The sequence below is a fragment of the Eurytemora carolleeae genome, unplaced genomic scaffold (assembly GCF_000591075.1).
Source record: "Eurytemora carolleeae unplaced genomic scaffold, Eaff_2.0 scaffold493, whole genome shotgun sequence".
Lineage (NCBI taxonomy): Eukaryota > Metazoa > Arthropoda > Copepoda > Calanoida > Temoridae > Eurytemora > Eurytemora carolleeae.
In genome coordinates, this window is record NW_019396728.1 from 67136 (window position 1) to 83988 (window position 16853).

General features: G+C 31.7%; 1 protein-coding gene across 1 annotated transcript; it reads right to left on the reverse strand.

Moving 5' to 3' along the window:
- Positions 1 to 2925: 2925 nt before the first annotated feature.
- LOC111707873 (ankyrin repeat domain-containing protein 11) lies at positions 2926 to 15138 on the reverse strand. The gene is made up of 18 exons (XM_023481057.1): positions 15024 to 15138; positions 13642 to 13725; positions 13135 to 13229; positions 12831 to 12835; positions 12591 to 12662; positions 11171 to 11215; positions 10456 to 10489; positions 10072 to 10150; positions 9098 to 9163; positions 8779 to 8849; positions 8530 to 8608; positions 7487 to 7535; positions 6807 to 6958; positions 6688 to 6724; positions 5193 to 5298; positions 3929 to 4038; positions 3529 to 3614; positions 2926 to 3017 (listed from the first exon to the last, which is right to left on the reverse strand). Exons 1-18 carry the CDS (start codon positions 15074 to 15076, stop codon positions 2978 to 2980), a joined length of 1263 nt encoding a protein of 420 aa, XP_023336825.1. The 5' UTR covers positions 15077 to 15138; the 3' UTR covers positions 2926 to 2977.
- Positions 15139 to 16853: the final 1715 nt, after the last annotated feature.

The following is a 16853-nucleotide window of genomic DNA, read 5'->3' on the forward strand; positions in this document are numbered from 1 at the left end:
TATAATCATTTATCAATTTAACCTCTAATTGAATCTATCTTTATAATCTTACGGTCATGACCTCTCGTCACTAAGGGTTGCTTTATGGTCGGTCAAAGCTCTGATTATGATTATTATTATTTTTATTATAAGTAAACTAATATAATATGATTATCATTATTATTATTATTCTTATTATTCTTATTATCATTTAAATAACATATTATGATTATTGTAATTATCAATATTTTTATAATTGTCATTAAAACTATCATACCAGGATTATATAATTATTTTTATTATTATTATAATCATTATTATTATTTCTTTATTTATTTTTGCTACAAACGTTTATATTAGTAACACTGTTCACATTATTAAGTTTTATTTGACATTTATGACATTGACAAATATATTAAGGTGCCCCACGAAACATGACATTTTGAAATAATTTATAATGTCTTCTTCCATAATTTATTAAGTTGTTTGATACGAACGAGAATGATAAAAATATTTTATAGCAATCACATTACAGTAAGTTGATGTAAAAGTAAAATAAATTTGAGTAAAAGATTTTTTAAAAATCCTTTAATATCTAATACAGTGTATGGAAAAATACATTTAAAACTATTCACCAACTGTCAAAAGTTTGATTTTTATTTTTCAAAGGATATTTATCACTTTACATTATAAAAATTTTAAATATTTTACACTTCCAATGGTTTTATCTCTCGTACAGTGAGAACAAGAAAACTTTGGGATAGAAGACGACATTAAGGCAAGAGTAAAACATATAGTATAAGTATTAACTTATTAAATTACGTATTTAGTGAAACAGGTCTGTTTACACTGCACAATTTTTGTGTCTCATGTTCATTGGACTATTCAAAGTTGAGTCTGAAAGTGGTCTCCCTATTCGTATGGCTCTCACAGTATGCTAAGATAGTATTATCTGTATAATAAACTTTAGATCGTTTTTAAACAAATCCCAACCCTACTCTCTAGCACTAGAATTATATCATTTTCTTCTCAATATATTTCGCCAAAAACTTTGGCATCATCAGGAGTTTGTCCTATAATATAACAGATATAAGCAAAAAATAAAAATAAAAAATACAAACACAGCAACAATATATTGAGGATGGGAAGGACAAACTCGGCCTCCTCTCCTACATGTAATCATGTATATAATATTTGAGGAGGAGCAGGTCAGCTTATCCTTAATCCTCATCTTTTCTCCAGTAACCGAGACTATCACCTATTCAACAGAATTCTTTCCCATCTGTTCACATACAGGGCAGCGTTTACAGGGTTTAAACCCAACCTTATCTCTGTATAATAAAACTGCAATTGACATACGTTTATATATATGTTGCGTCTAGCCGGCCAAACGGCTGGATGGATTGGGCTGAAATTTTTTGTGGACACTCAAGGGTTTGGGGTTGTTTTTAAATTTTTTTCCACGGGCAACGCTGGCCCCTTCGGCTAGTTAATAAATATAAGTGTAAATACTCCGAACAATAAATACTATGATCCATCAATCCTGGTGTCAGCTGGTGCATGATTAATCTCACTCTTATCTAATAATCAATGCTTTCTTACCAGAGTTTACTCCCATCTATATATCCATCTTTAATTAAGAGAATCAGAAGAAACCCTTCAAATTACAAGTATTTATCAGAACTGGAAACTTTTGAGGTGGATACACATATTCCCGTCAGTTTGATCTTGATAAACTCTGGTTCATTTCAAGTACTGGGTTCGATTTTAAGCAGCAGAGCAAGCTGATTGTACAGTACAAATACAGACTAAATAAACAAAACAGTACATTACCTTCTAGTGAAATTTATGTACACAGGTACTTTTAGTTTAAAGGGAGTGTTCGTGAAAATGGGGTATAGGCTTACGGCGAAAAATAAGCGCTTTTGATCGCTACTAATCTTATTTTCTATCTGTTGCGTCTATAAGAAAAAAATTGTTAAAAAGGACTCATGCTAAAGAACATAGCGTTCGTACAATTTCAGAAAGTTGCAACATTCAACTCGGATCGTAAAATAATCAATTTAATTCCAAACAAATCATTCAGATATGACAATCAATAGTCATCAATTATTTTTCGACGCATTCATAAATAGTTAATAATTCATAATATTTTTGAATTTTTTTTTTTTTTCAAATAATATTTCGCTGGCGCTGGAATTTTGAACATTCCTGGAAAATATGTAAATGTCGTCTTCATTATCAAAAAATACTCGAAGCAGGAATAAATGTTTTCAAAAATAACTATCAGATCATAAAAATAAAAAATATTATGAAATATCAACTATATGTATTCGTCGAAAAAATATCAATGATTATTGGTTATAATACAGTGAAACCCTTAATAATGAATACATCATGGCTATTTATTTATTTTCGCAATTATACTGAAATTTACGTAATATAGTATAAAACTCATTGAAAAATTGTCAAGACGACATTTGATAAATTCTTCCGATGTATTCGTTATAAAGGGTTTCACTGTATCTGAATAATTTGTTTGGAATGAAATGGATTTTTTTGCGATCCAAGTCGTATATTTCAACTTTCTTAATTTGTATGGACGCTACGTTCTTCGGTATAAATCGTTTTTAACAATTTACTCCTTATAGACGCTACAGATTAGTAAGATTAGTAGCTATCAAGCGCGATTATTTTTTGCCGTAAGCAGCAATACCCCCTTTCATTTTTCGCGAACACTCCCTTTAAGGATCAACATAACCTCTTCATTTCAGTATTTCCTCTAGAATAAGATTACAAATGAAGGATACTGAATAAAGATTGAATCTAACTGTAGATTAACAATAAAAGATTTCTCAGAATTAATCATTAACCCTACACAGACGGAAGGATGCATTATTAACATTACTAATTTTTAACTGCAGCATCTTAGAAATTTACAAATAATTGATGAATTTTATTTTATTTATCTACGAAAAAAATATTATTACAGATGTGCTCAAAAATGCTTTTTTGCTATTTTCTCCAACGCCTTGTTCCTGAATTTGCGATTTTTTAATTATCATTACTTTTACTTGATTCAATGTCCTAGTATGTAGTTCTGAAAATGAGCATATGGCATAAGATTGTTAAACTTTTGAATACTACTTCTGAGACTAGGGGCCGAATTTAATGAATTGCGAGAAGTCGTTGCACTACGTAGGAACGGTTCATGCAACTATGTCTAACTATTTGTTAAAATCTGGGACTGGATTCAATGAATTGTGAAAAGTTGTTGAACTAAATAGAGGAAGTCAATCAATGATTGAATCAGTGATTCAGAATTTGAACCAGTAGGCACTTGAGAAGTAGTTGAACTAGCAGCAGATAGTTCATCGACCTCTATCCAATTCATTAAATTCAGTCCCTGCATCCCTGCTCGTTTATACTTCATTTGCATTATGCACCTAAACAGTGTTTATTCTCCCTTTGTAAACCATAATAATGTCAACATGCATAATGCACCTAATCTTTAAATTAAAAATATTTAAAGGAAAAGTTCGCAAATTCCTGATAGTTTGTGTAAGATAAACACCACAGGAAGAACATACAGGGTTGCCACGACATGACGAGCAGATCAAATCTCCATTAGTGCACTGGAAATACAATATAACAAAGTCTTTGCAATTTAATAATGATTTATCAACCAACTTACAGTTAATCAATCAAGTCTACCTATGTATTTATCAACCAACTTACATATAATCAATCAAGCCTACCTATGTATTTATCAACCAACTTACAGTTAATCAATCAAGTCTACCTGTGTATTTATCAACCAACTTACAGTTAATCAATCAAGTCTACCTATGTATTTATCAACCGACTTACAGTCAATCAACTCTACCTATCTATTTATCAACCGACCTACAGTTTATCAAACAACTTTGCCCTCTTATAGTCTTACAACCTGGTATATCTTATGCGGAGGAGTGAGTAGTTCTTGACAAGAACAGCAAGATATTTCATCTTCAAGATCCAAAACAGGGAAATATCCTGCTTTATCCTGTTTAATCAAACCTTTAAAAAATTTATTTAAAATGACTGTTTCTAATTTAATAACTTTAATCTAATGCATTTTTTAAACTATCAAGAATGATTAATTGCTATTTTGTTATGTTTTGATAAATTTTTATATATTGAACCCATAAACGTTGAGGCTTTTAAAAAAAGCACGTTTAATTTTGGGAAAAAATTGTACTATTGTTAGAAATAATAACATGAAACTTTCTTTAATATATTACACATTGAATAACAACCGGTTGAATCAGAATGTTAAGTTTATACAAATTTAGAATAGTTATGATTCGGTTTTACCAAAAAAATCATCAATTACAATTTGTGGCAACAGAGAAATGGACCAATTACATACGACGTCAAAAGTGTCACATTTAACAAGGAAAACGAAATTTTCAAATATTAGTTTACATGTTTTCCAAAATTAATTAAAAAAGCGTTAAAACAGAAGATAAAGAACACCAAATTGCACTTACTGATCCCAAAATTATCATTATTATTACTAATTTTGTCGGCCACAACAACTAAGTTGACACTTTTAACGTAAGAATACAGATGTACGAGTTGCACAAGCTGTATTGAGAGCGTACAAATTCAACATTGCCATCTATTGTTATAGAAGTTATTTGGGTATTACGATTGCTGCGACTATAGAATATAGATATAGAATTGTACCCTCAATCAGACTTTGATGACAGCCTAAAATTCAATTCTAATGATGAGCATGCAGGTAAAAAACCAAATCTATTGCTTGGAAAAAGGGTCTTTTTGTATGATAAATGATTTTAACATAGATTAATAACAACACAAATAGAGCAGTAAATGTCGTATTTTCAAGATTTAGGGATTTATCGTTCACAATAACCAAAAGGCAAGAAGCCCAAAAGAGGTCCGCACAGGTATCGCATATGCACTCTGTCTTGTAATTGAACTCTGCCTGCGCGGAACTTCTTAGAGATTTTCAGGGTTATTGTGAACGGAAAACCCCTAAATCGTGAAAAGAAGACATCTAATGTTCTATCTGTGTTGTTATTAATCTATGGATTTGGGAAAGAAAGCAAAGTTGCAGAGAATTCATTAATGAAAGAAAAAATGACGAAAAAATTCCGTACAGCCGTCTATGAAGTCTAATTCTTTAAAGTTAACACTGTATTAACCTGGTGGGTTAGGGCTGAGTAGGGAAGAAACTAAAAGAGAAGACGAAACAAGACTTCTTAGATCCAGTTCTAGTTTATCTATCTTCTCCTGTATTCTATCCTCTTCCTAGAGATATATTCCTAGATATATATACCTAGAGATATCCAGAGATATATTTATAGATATATTTCTAGATATTTTTCTAGATACAGTGAAACCCTTAATAACGAATACATCGAAAGAGTTCATCAAATGTCGTATTCTTCACTTTCTGATAATGGAATGTTGCAGATATTTAGTTTTTTAATAAAATGATTATATGGAACTCTTTAAAAGCGTTCCCGCATATATTCATGGCTATTTATTTATTTTCACAAATACTGAAATTTATGTAATATAGTATAAAACAGATTGAAAAATTGTCAAGACGACATTTGATAAATTCTTCCGATGTATTCTTTATTAAGGGTTTTACTGTATATTACTAGATACAGTGAAACCCTTAATAACGAATACATTGAAAGAATTCATCAAATGTCGTATTCTTCACTTTCTGATAATGGAATGTTGCAGATATTTAGTTTTTTTAATTAAATAATTATATGGAACTCTATAAAACTGTTCCCGCATATTCATGGCTATATTTATTTATTCGTAAATACTGAAATTTGCGTAATATAGTATAAAACTCATTGAAAAATTGTCAAGATGACATTTGATAAATTCTTCCGATGTATGGTTTTACTGTATATTCCTAGATATATTTCTAGATATTCCAAGATATATTCCTAGATATATTTCAAGACGTATTACTAAATATATATTCTTAGATACAGAGTGTCCCACGAAACATGACAGTTTGTAAATAGTTTTGAATGTCTTCTTCCATATTCTTTATTATATATCAAACACTTTTCGCATTTTATTTCGTTAAAAATTCTTTTACTCAAATATGTTTTACTTAGAAATTTATTGTTTTATGACTGCCATGTAATATGTTTTATTATTCTCTTTGGTATCAAGCAACTTAAAAAATTATGGAAGAAGACATTTAAAACTTTTCACCAACTGTTATGTTTCGTGGGACACCCTGTATATTCCAAGTTATACCGTCCTATATTAAGTAAATGTTCAAAAAAAATACAAATAAAATGGTTAAGTTAACTCTCCAAAACCCATATTGTTGAATATTTTTCACCAAATCTGAAGCACTTATTTTTGTACATTTAAAATTAGTTGGTGGTTTCTTATTATTTGTCGAGAATAATCTCATAAAGCTCATACCATTGGTTATGGAATAAGAATGTATATAATGATATAAAATGGTTTTATGGTGGTTAAAAAATAAATCAGTTTTAAACAAAATGGGAATTTTCAAACTTTTTTTGCTTGCGCTGATTTTTGACAACCTTTACGTTAAATTATTCCTTTTTTTGCTGTCAAGCATTTTTAGCCTTTTCTTTAAATTTTTATCTATTTATTTTTGTGTAAGAAATGTTTTATTTTAAAATTTACCTTTTGTTGTTCTCTAGTCAATTCTTCCGTCTCTTTCCTTAAAATGATGATTTATTACACCCGAAAACATTGGAAATTACAAGTTGTCGTCTTCAATGTGATTCAAAGACGACATTTACCTAAACTGTAAGGAGAGACTGTCTAACATCTTCAGATGCTCTTCTTTTTTTAATCCAATGTTCCCCTCCAAACAATCTTCCTTAATCTTTAAACTTTCTTTTTTCATTTTTAAAAGTTTTATTTTCTCCTCATTCTCGTCCCCTACAAGACTCTACAATGGAAACAAAAAATAGAAATTTTATAATTCAGACAAAAAAATGTTTTGTAAATTATAATACAGTTTTATCCAGAACTTCGGACTCGGGGCCATCCAAAGAATTTATAAAATGTCTTTTTCTAAACCTACTGATAATGGAATGCTGCAGATATCAAGTTTTTTTACTTAAATCGTTATATGGAGCTCTTAAAAACGGTTATCGCATATCGCTAAATCTTTATTCCTGCAATGTCTGAGATATTGGTATAAAAGTAAAAACCCCATTGAAAAATTGCCAAGACGACATTTTACAAATTTTTTCTATGGCTCCTATGTTCTGGGTTAAACTGTGTAAAAAATAGAAATAAATTGTGAAATGTGAAATAAATTCTATTGTAAGATTATGAATTATTTTTTTGTTTTTTCTATTTATAAATCAGAAATCCTTGAGATAAAGTTCGCTTTCGGGCATCAGAGAGTAAAATTCGGAATAGGCCGGAAAATTTCGGAAAAGTGCGGAAACTAATAAGAAACCCTATTTACCTGAAGCCGTTTCAGAAGAACAACTTTCTCAGATTCTGTCTCACCATCTCTTTAAAATATTTAAAGTGTTTTCTTATTGTTTTTTTTGGACAACTATTAAAGGGACTGTAAATGTAATTAAACTAGCTGAGTGGCATATCCGATTCACAACGGCATACCTTAAACCTTTGACTGAGCAAGAGAATGAGGAGTTACCCTTATTATTTTGCAGAAACTTGAAAACTATGAATCTTATCTACACATGCTGTTTTTTTATCATTATTTTTTTCAAGAGTCAAAGAAAATAGATATTTGTATTCGAATTTTTAAAACCGCGATGGACAAAGAGCTTTTAGGATTTTCAGGTGCATTGAGTTCACACTGTGCCATAGTGTACACTCCAGTTCACACAGTGCTCTAGAGTACACTCCAGTTCACACTGTACTCTAGTGTACACTCCAGTTCACACTGTGCCCTAGTGTACACTCCAGTTCACACTGTGCTCTAGTGTACACATCAGTTCACACTGTGCTCTAGTGTACACTCCAGTTCACACTATACTCTAGTGTACACTCCAGTTCACACTGTACTCTAGTGTACACTCCAGTTTACACTGTGCTCTAGGGTACACTCCAGTTCACACAGTGCTCTAGTGTACACTCCAGTTCACACTGTGCTCTAGTGTACACATCAGTTCACACTGTGCCCTAGTGTACACTCCAGTTCACACTGTGCTCTAGTATACACTCCAGTTCACACAGTGCTCTAGGGTACCCTCCAGTTCACACTGTACTCTAGTGTACACTCCAGTTCACACTGTGGTCTAGTGTACACTCCAGTTCACACTGTACTATAGTGTATACTCCAGTTTGCACTGTGCCCTAGTGTACACTCCAGTTCACACTGTGTTTTATTGTACATTGTGTCCTAGTGTACACTCCAGTTTTTAGGATTTATGGTAAAGATTTGGAAAGATTGCCATCGATGATGACGCTAAATTTAAAGGGTACCGTTGTGAATCGTTCACTTGAAATCACATCAACAGTCCCTTTAAGAGTAATTACCTGTCCAGATCTAAGGATAGCAGATCATCAGGGATTGTTTGAGAAGACATTGTCCAGGAATCAAGAACTTTTCTCCGCTCTGGGACCAAATTTAATCAATTTCAGAGGTCGCTGAACTACTATAGTCGGTTCAAATCCTGAATTATAGATTGAAATTCTAATGAATCTTTCACTTTCAATCCGTGATTCAGGATTTGAACCAGTGGCAGGTAGTTTAGTGACTTCTCTTAAATTCATTAATTTACGTCCCTGAACTCTCAGCGTCTGGCTGGCGGGATTTTGGAGATTCTTGTTTTGGGGTTTCGGACTTTTTCTTCCTCCTACAAAATTAAAGTTTGACAATTGACATACTCTCAACGAAGATATATGGTTTGTGAACAGTTTAAACAAATCATAAAATTGTTCTAAAGTTAGATGATGACATTTTAACTGTCACACTTTAGCTGACTAAAAGTGAGAAACCCCCCCCCCCCCAACAAAAAAAATGTATGACTAATTGTAATAAATAAGCTGATTCCACTCCATTTTACTGTCTCTATACATGTTAGTGTAATGATTTTATTGAAACCTTGAATCCAGGTTTGTGGATATTTCATCATATTTTGGACGCTCTTCTACCTTCTGCAGGGCACTCCTGAATTAAATCAAAATTACTTTAAAGTTTAAAAATACATCATATGAAAATTTTCTAGGATTTCACGAATATCATAATCTCTTAACTACAAGTACAGATTATACAAATAACGTAAACATTAAGAGGCGTCTAAAAGATCGTCACCGATCTCAAATTTTACCTTGATTCTTTTTTCGTAATTCCAAAGATTATACCTTGATCGTTTAGCTCTATCTGGTTGTTTTGATATGTTTTCAAAGATTATACCTTGACCGTTTAGCTCTATCTGGTTGTTTTGTCATACTTTCATATTGACCGTTTAGCTCTATCTGGTTGTTTTGTCATACTTTCATAGATTATTCCTTGACCGTTTAGCTCTATCTGGTTGTTTTGTCATACTTTCATAGATTATTCCTTGACCGTTTAGTTCTATCTGGTTGTTTTGTCCTATTTCCACAGATCAAACATTGACCGTTTAGCTTTATCAGTTTGTTTTGTCCTATTTCCATTGATTATACCTTGACCGTTTAGTTCTATCTGGTTGTTTTGTCATATTTCCACAGATTATACCTTGACCGTTCTATGTGATTGTTTTGTCATATTTTCATAGATTATACCTTGACCGTTTAGCTCTATCTGGCTGTTTTGTCCTATTTTTACAGATCAAACCTTGACCGTTTAGTTCTATCTGGTTGTTTTGTCATATTTTCACAGATTATACCTTGACCGTTCAGCTCTATGTGGTTGTTTTGTCATACTTTCATAGATTATACCTTGACCGTTTAGCTCTATCTGGCTGTTTTGTCCTATTTCTACAGATCAAACTTTGACCGTTTAGTTCTATCAGTTTGTTTTGTCCTATTTCCACAGATTATACCTTGATCGTTTAGTTCTATCTGGCTGTTTTGATATATTTTCATAGATTATACCTTGATCGTTTAGCTCTATCTGGCTGTTTTGTCATATTTCCATAAATAACCCAGTTCATCATAGAACTCTCATCATCATCTAAAATACAAATAAATGTACAAGTTTAGCCACAAAAGATGAGACTGTAAAGACGACGTGACGTGACTACTATTACGATTTCAAGGTTAAATTAAGTGTTCAGCCATTAATATACAATTTCAATAACTAATTTAATGATTTGAAAAAATTACATAAGTAGGAATTACCATGAATATAAGGGAAACAGAAAGTATTAATTCCGTACAGTCGTCTCTGTAGTATCATTCTTTGGTAATAATTAAGTACATAGTGAACCCTATATTAAACTATATTCTAAACATGAAAAATACTTAATCGTATATAACCTGATTCTTCGGTGAGCGTTCTTTCTGACTCTGACTGTCAGCAACAAATAATAAATACATGTATACTTATCAAAAATAAGTTTTTAAGCAAAGTAAAAGATGATGAATTAAAAAAATGTTGGTTTAATCCTAAAAATAGTTATCCTATTACCCCATCTCAAAATATTCGATGTTTCAATTTTTTTAATTTTAAAATCCTAACGTCTGACCAGTGACCAATACGTCTGACCAGTGACCAATAACTAAAAGGAGTTCAAATTCTGCTTTTTCATTATAGTACATATAAGTTTTACATGAGTTTACCTGCGATAGAACATTAACGTTTTAACCCCAATTTTGTTTGGTTTATTCGGTTTATCTAGATGTGTTTGTGAAGGCAAAAGGATTTTTTTCTAAGCCTTGAGACCAAAGGTTTAAAAGAGAAATCTTAGCTTATAAAATAAAAACTAGGATAATTTTAGAGAAGTTAATCTCTTTTTTAATCGCCCTTATCAGTCAGAGAAAGACAAAATATGAAAAAAATATATTTTATGAAACTTTTAGATATATAAACATTTTGCGCAACATTGTATTTTAATGTGACAATTCGTTTGCTGTCCAATTCGGATCTGTAGGTCATTAAATGAAGTAAACCTTAGTTTTACCATGAATCATGATAAAATGTACTTTTTTGGAATTGCACTTTACTCTACATATACATTTTATATGAGTTTGCCTGTGATAGAGTACTTGTAGATTCAGATTTAGTCAGCAGAAACTCCTAAACAAACAGATTTCGTCACCGGAAACTCCTAAATGGACAGATTTAGTCACCAGAAACTCCAAACAGACAGTTTTAGTCACCAGACACCCCTAAACGAACAGACTTAGTCACCAGAAACTCCTAAACAAACAGATTTAGTCACCAGAAACTCATAAACAAACAAATGTAGTCACCAGAACCCCTAAACGAACTGGTTTAGTCACCAGAACCCCTAAACGAACTGGTTTAGTCACCAGAAACTCCTAAACAAACAGATTTAGTCACCAGAAACCCTAAACGAACAGATTTATTCACCAGAAACTCCTAAACAAACAGATTTAGTCACCAGAAACTCCTAAACAAACAGCTTTAGTCACCAGAAACTCCTAAACAAACAGAGTTCGTCACCGGAAACTCCTAAATAGACAGATTTATTCACCAGAAACTCCTAAACAGACAGATGTAAACACCAGAAACCCCTAAACGAACAGATGTAGTCACCAGAAACTCCTAAACAAACAGATTTAGTTACCAGAAACTCCTAAACAAATAGATTTAGTCACCAGAAACCCCTAAACGAACAGATTTAGTCACCAGAAACTCCCAAACAAACAGATTTAGTCACCAGAAACTCCCAAACAAACAGATTTAGTCACCAGAAACTCCTAAATGAACAGATTTAGTCACCAGAAACTCCTAAACAAACAGATTTAGTCACCAGAAACTCCTAAATGAACAGATTTAGTCACCAGAAACTCCTAAACAAACAGATTTAGTCACTGCAGAAACTCCTAAACAAACAGATTTAGTCAATGCAGAAACTCCTAAATAAACAGATTTAGTCACCAGAAACTCCTAAACAAACAGATTTAGTCATCAGCAACTGATAAACAAACAGATTTAGTCGCCACAAACTCTTGTACAAACATATTTAGTCACCAGAAACTCTTGAAAAAAAACATATTTAGTCACAAGAAACTCTTGAACAAACATATTTAGTCACCAGAAACTTCCAAGTTTAATGCGAATTTACTGTTACGACTTTGTGTCCTCTTAACTCCTTCCTTCAGTTTTGATTTTACGCCCGTGCAACATATTTGAAAATTAAAGCTTTTTGTTTCTCTAATGAGCTCCTTTTAAAAAGATGAGTTATGATTTCAATTTAAAGTGAAATTTGCTTAATCATGAGAAAATTACTTTATCATGAAAAATTTACTTAATCATGAGAAATTTACTTAATCATGAGAAATTTACTTAATCATGAGAAATTTACTTAATCATGAGAAATTTACTTAATCATGAGAAAATTACTTAATCGTGAAAAATTTACTTTATCATAAGAAAGTCCAAAAATTAGAAAATTTAAATTTTTGTTTAAACTAATTATATTTACCTCTATTACGTTTAGAACTTCAAAATTATGAAATCTATCCGCATACTCCTCTGCTGTATTTCCATCCTTGTCCTTAAATAAAATAGGAAATATTTCTTAAAGGGACTGTACGCGTAATCTTAAGTGACCCTTTATATTTATAGATAGAATGTTTGATTGACAACGGTACTGTTAATGATTGAATGAGAAATCAATGATTTCCTCTTTGAAAAATTGGCTGTGGATTTCTAGCTACATAACCATATCTAGGTAAAACTTATGAAAATTAAACACTGAAATTGCTTTATAGATACAATATAATAATAATATAAAACTAATAAGATTGTTCCTATTTATGGAATAAGTTAGAATATGAAGCTTTAAACATTAAAATAAACATGTTGACTTGGGGTAAACTTTGTTGATATTTATCTTATAATTTGTTTGCCTTTAGTTGAATTTTCATCCTTCTCAATTAACTTTAAAAATGAGTTGGTTCTTCAAATTAAATAATTCATAAATTTTTAACAAAAATTCTTTATTTTGAATTGCCCTCATGAAATACCTTCTATGGCCGCGTAATGAACTGCCGTTCTTCCGTCGTTTAAACTTTTCATGTTGACCCTTGCTCCAGCATCTAGGAGCACCTTACATACACCCCTGGATCATGAAATATCTAGATATTATATTTAGGAGAGCCTTACATACACCCCTAGACCATGATATATCGGAGTCGGTACAAAATGTCGATTATCAAAACGTCGACTACCCAAAAGACGAATAACGAAACATCGAATAACAAATCGTCGAAAACTGCAAAACGTCGACTGCTATAAAACGTTACTGTTACAAAACGTCGACTACAACAAAATGTCGATAGTTACAAAATGTTACATGGTTGATTGTTGGGTTAGATTAGGTTAAGACAGTTTTTTGGCAGTCGACGTTTTGTATCACCGACGTTGTATTATTCTACGTTTAGATAATCAACGTTTTGATAATCGACTTTTTGTACCCGTTCCGAAATATCTAGATATTAATCTTTAAAGTGCTATATCTTAAAGGGCATAACCTGAACCCCTTCTCTGTTGCCAGGTGAAGAGCGGAGTTCCCATTTTTATCCAGACAGTTCACCTCACTCCCATTTTCGAGCCAACTAAATAATGAAATAGATTTGTAAAAGAAAATTAGCTGCATAATTATTTCATCCTGGAGATGCCCGTGAAATAAAAAAATTGATTTTTTATGAAAAGTTTCTAATTTTTTTAGCCAATGTTACCCATAGGTTCCTTCCAAAAAAAATCAGCCAATTTTGTCCAGCCGTTTGTTCAGCTTTAGCTTTCATATATACAAATAAATATATATAAATGAGCGAAGAGCTTTTTATCACTTAAATATCTCTTTATGCATGCAAATGCGACATTTTTTCGGAAGCTTTATTATTCTCTTGTTTGTTTGTAGTTTAAAATTCAAGTTTTTAGTCCCAAACGTATTAAGGCAATAATACAAGAATTAGTAAAAATCCATTAGTCTTTGCCATACAAACGCTGATTGTCTAATCCCCATATCTTTGTAATTCAATGTCGTAGACCTTAGATATTTTAAACTAAATTATGCTAATTTTAAATATTAACGATTAACATCTATCAGTTAGATTAACATATATCAGTTAAATTAAAATTTATCAGCTAGATAAATGGATTAGAAAATTTCAGTTTAAGGCTAATACTCAATTTCTTTACAAGAAAGCTTATAAAAGTTTTTTTTATTTTCTAAACAATATGTACATATCGTACAATGTACTGGGATTCGGAGAGTTAGTTTTACAGTGAGAACCAGAAAACTGTGGAATAGGAAGACGACATGTTGTAACAAAGCAATAAATTGTACTGTAACATATTAAACACGTATTAAATTAAATGGGTCTGTTATTACTGCACATTTTTTATGTTCAATGGACTTTTTAAAGCTCCATAATCTGAGTTTAAATGTCGTCTTCCTAGTTCAGAGTTTTATTGTTCTCATTGTAATCTCAGTGAAAAACCTTAATAACGAATACATCGAAAGAATTCATCAAATGTCGTATTCTTCACTTTCTGATAATGGAATACTGCAGATATTTAGTTTTTTAACTAAATGATTATAAGGAACTCTTTAAAACTGTTCCCGCATATTCATGGCTATTTATTTATTTTCGCAAATACTGAAATTTACGTAATATAGTATAAAACTCATTGAAAAATTGTAAGACGACATTTGATAAATTCTTCCGATGTATTCTTCATTAAGGGTTTCACGTTAACTAATCTGAAAAGACATAATATAATTTTGTTGAATTAAAATCTTACTTATAGACGGTAAAAAGCTGTTTCTTTAATCTGAAAGTTAAACATAAAAAAAATCAAAAAAATGCAATTTCTTTCAACTAATTTCATCACTTTCAATTTTTTTTACCTTTTTACCGCTCTAACTTTCCCCTCACTAACATCAAGGAAGAAATCAGACATTTATGTATTTCTAAATTCTGTCTTTTTTTCACTGAGAAGCGTCAACAACTATTTCTTTTGAAATTCACTAAGCAAATGAAACAACTGCTTTCTCTTTTCCTAGAAAGCGGTCAACTTTCTTTCCGACGGTACAGAGCAGACAAAACATTTTACAGACGGTACAGATTAGACTGAACATTTTACAGACGGTACAGAGCAGACTAAACATTTACAGACGGTACAGGTTATACTCAACATTTTACAGACGGTACAGGTTAGACTCAACATTTTACAGACGGTACAGAGTAGACTAAACAATTACAGACGGTACAGAGCAGACTAAACAATTACAGACGGTTCAAAGTAGACTAAACATTTACAGACGGTACAGAGTAGACTAAACAATTACAGACGGTACAGAGTAGACGAAACAATTACAGACGGTACAGAGTAGACTAAACAATTACAGACGGTACAGAATAGACTAAACATATTACAGACAGTACAGAGAAGACTAAACACTTACAGTTTATACAGCTTAAATCGAACAGTTTACTGACGGTACAGAATAGACAAAAAAATTTACAGATGGTACAGAATAGACGAAACATATTACAGACGGTACAGAGTAGAATAAACTCTTACAGACGATACAGCTTAGACCGAACAGTTTACAGACGGTACAGAATATACGAAACATATTACAGACGGTACAAAGTAGACAAAACATTTTACAGACGGTACAGGTTAGACTGAACATTTTACAGACGGTACAGGTTAGACCGAACAAATTACAGACGGTATAAAGTAGACAAGACATTTTACAGACGGTACAGAGTAGACTACACATATTAGAGAGGGTACAGCTTTGACTAAAAATTTTAAAGACGGTATAGAGTAGACTAAACATTTTACAGATAGGAATATAAACTGAATATACAGAGGATATGAGGATACAATAGAATAGACTAAATATTCAGAGGGTTGTTGAACATAAACCGTACCCCACTGTATCAAAGTGTAATGTCGTCTTCAGGTCTTCTCCTTTGCATCAGGCCAGGCAAAAAAAAGAGTGTACTTACGCCCACCTCTGTTACAGACAGAGTCAACAATATCATCCATTTTGAACACTAAACGTTAAACTTTTGAAATACTTAAAAGATACAATTCATGAAAAATTCTGCAATTCGTAGCAATTTCCACTTAAACAAACAGGGTTTTTATTTCAGAAGTAACAACTCACATAGATTCAGCCTCCTTATAAACAGTCTCATCAATTTTTAAGACTGGGTTGACTTTGAAGTGTCACAACGCCCTAAGCTTAGATTTTTCCGCTCTAACTCACTTATGCTTTTCTGTAGCCCTTTACATGTACATTTTAGCACTGTAAAGCACTTCTTGTTAGATTTGGTTTTTTAGAAGTAATTGGCAAAATTCTCAACGATTTTTGCTTGAGAGCGTGAGACCATTAAATCGCAGTGAACTACATGTTTTAAATTGACCCGATCACCGTCCTCTGAGATCAAACCACTCTTTAATCATTCCAGACACACTCTACCATGTAAATTACTAATTCCTATTAATAACAGTATATTAGTATAAAAGTTTAAATATACATAGGATACAGTAGGACATACTCTATATTCAAAGGAAACAGACACAGTATAAAAGACTAAATATACATAAAATACAGTAGGATATACTATGTTTACAAAGGAAACAGACACAGTATAAACGACTAAATATACATAGGATACAGTAGGATATACTATATATACAAAGGATACAGACACAGTAG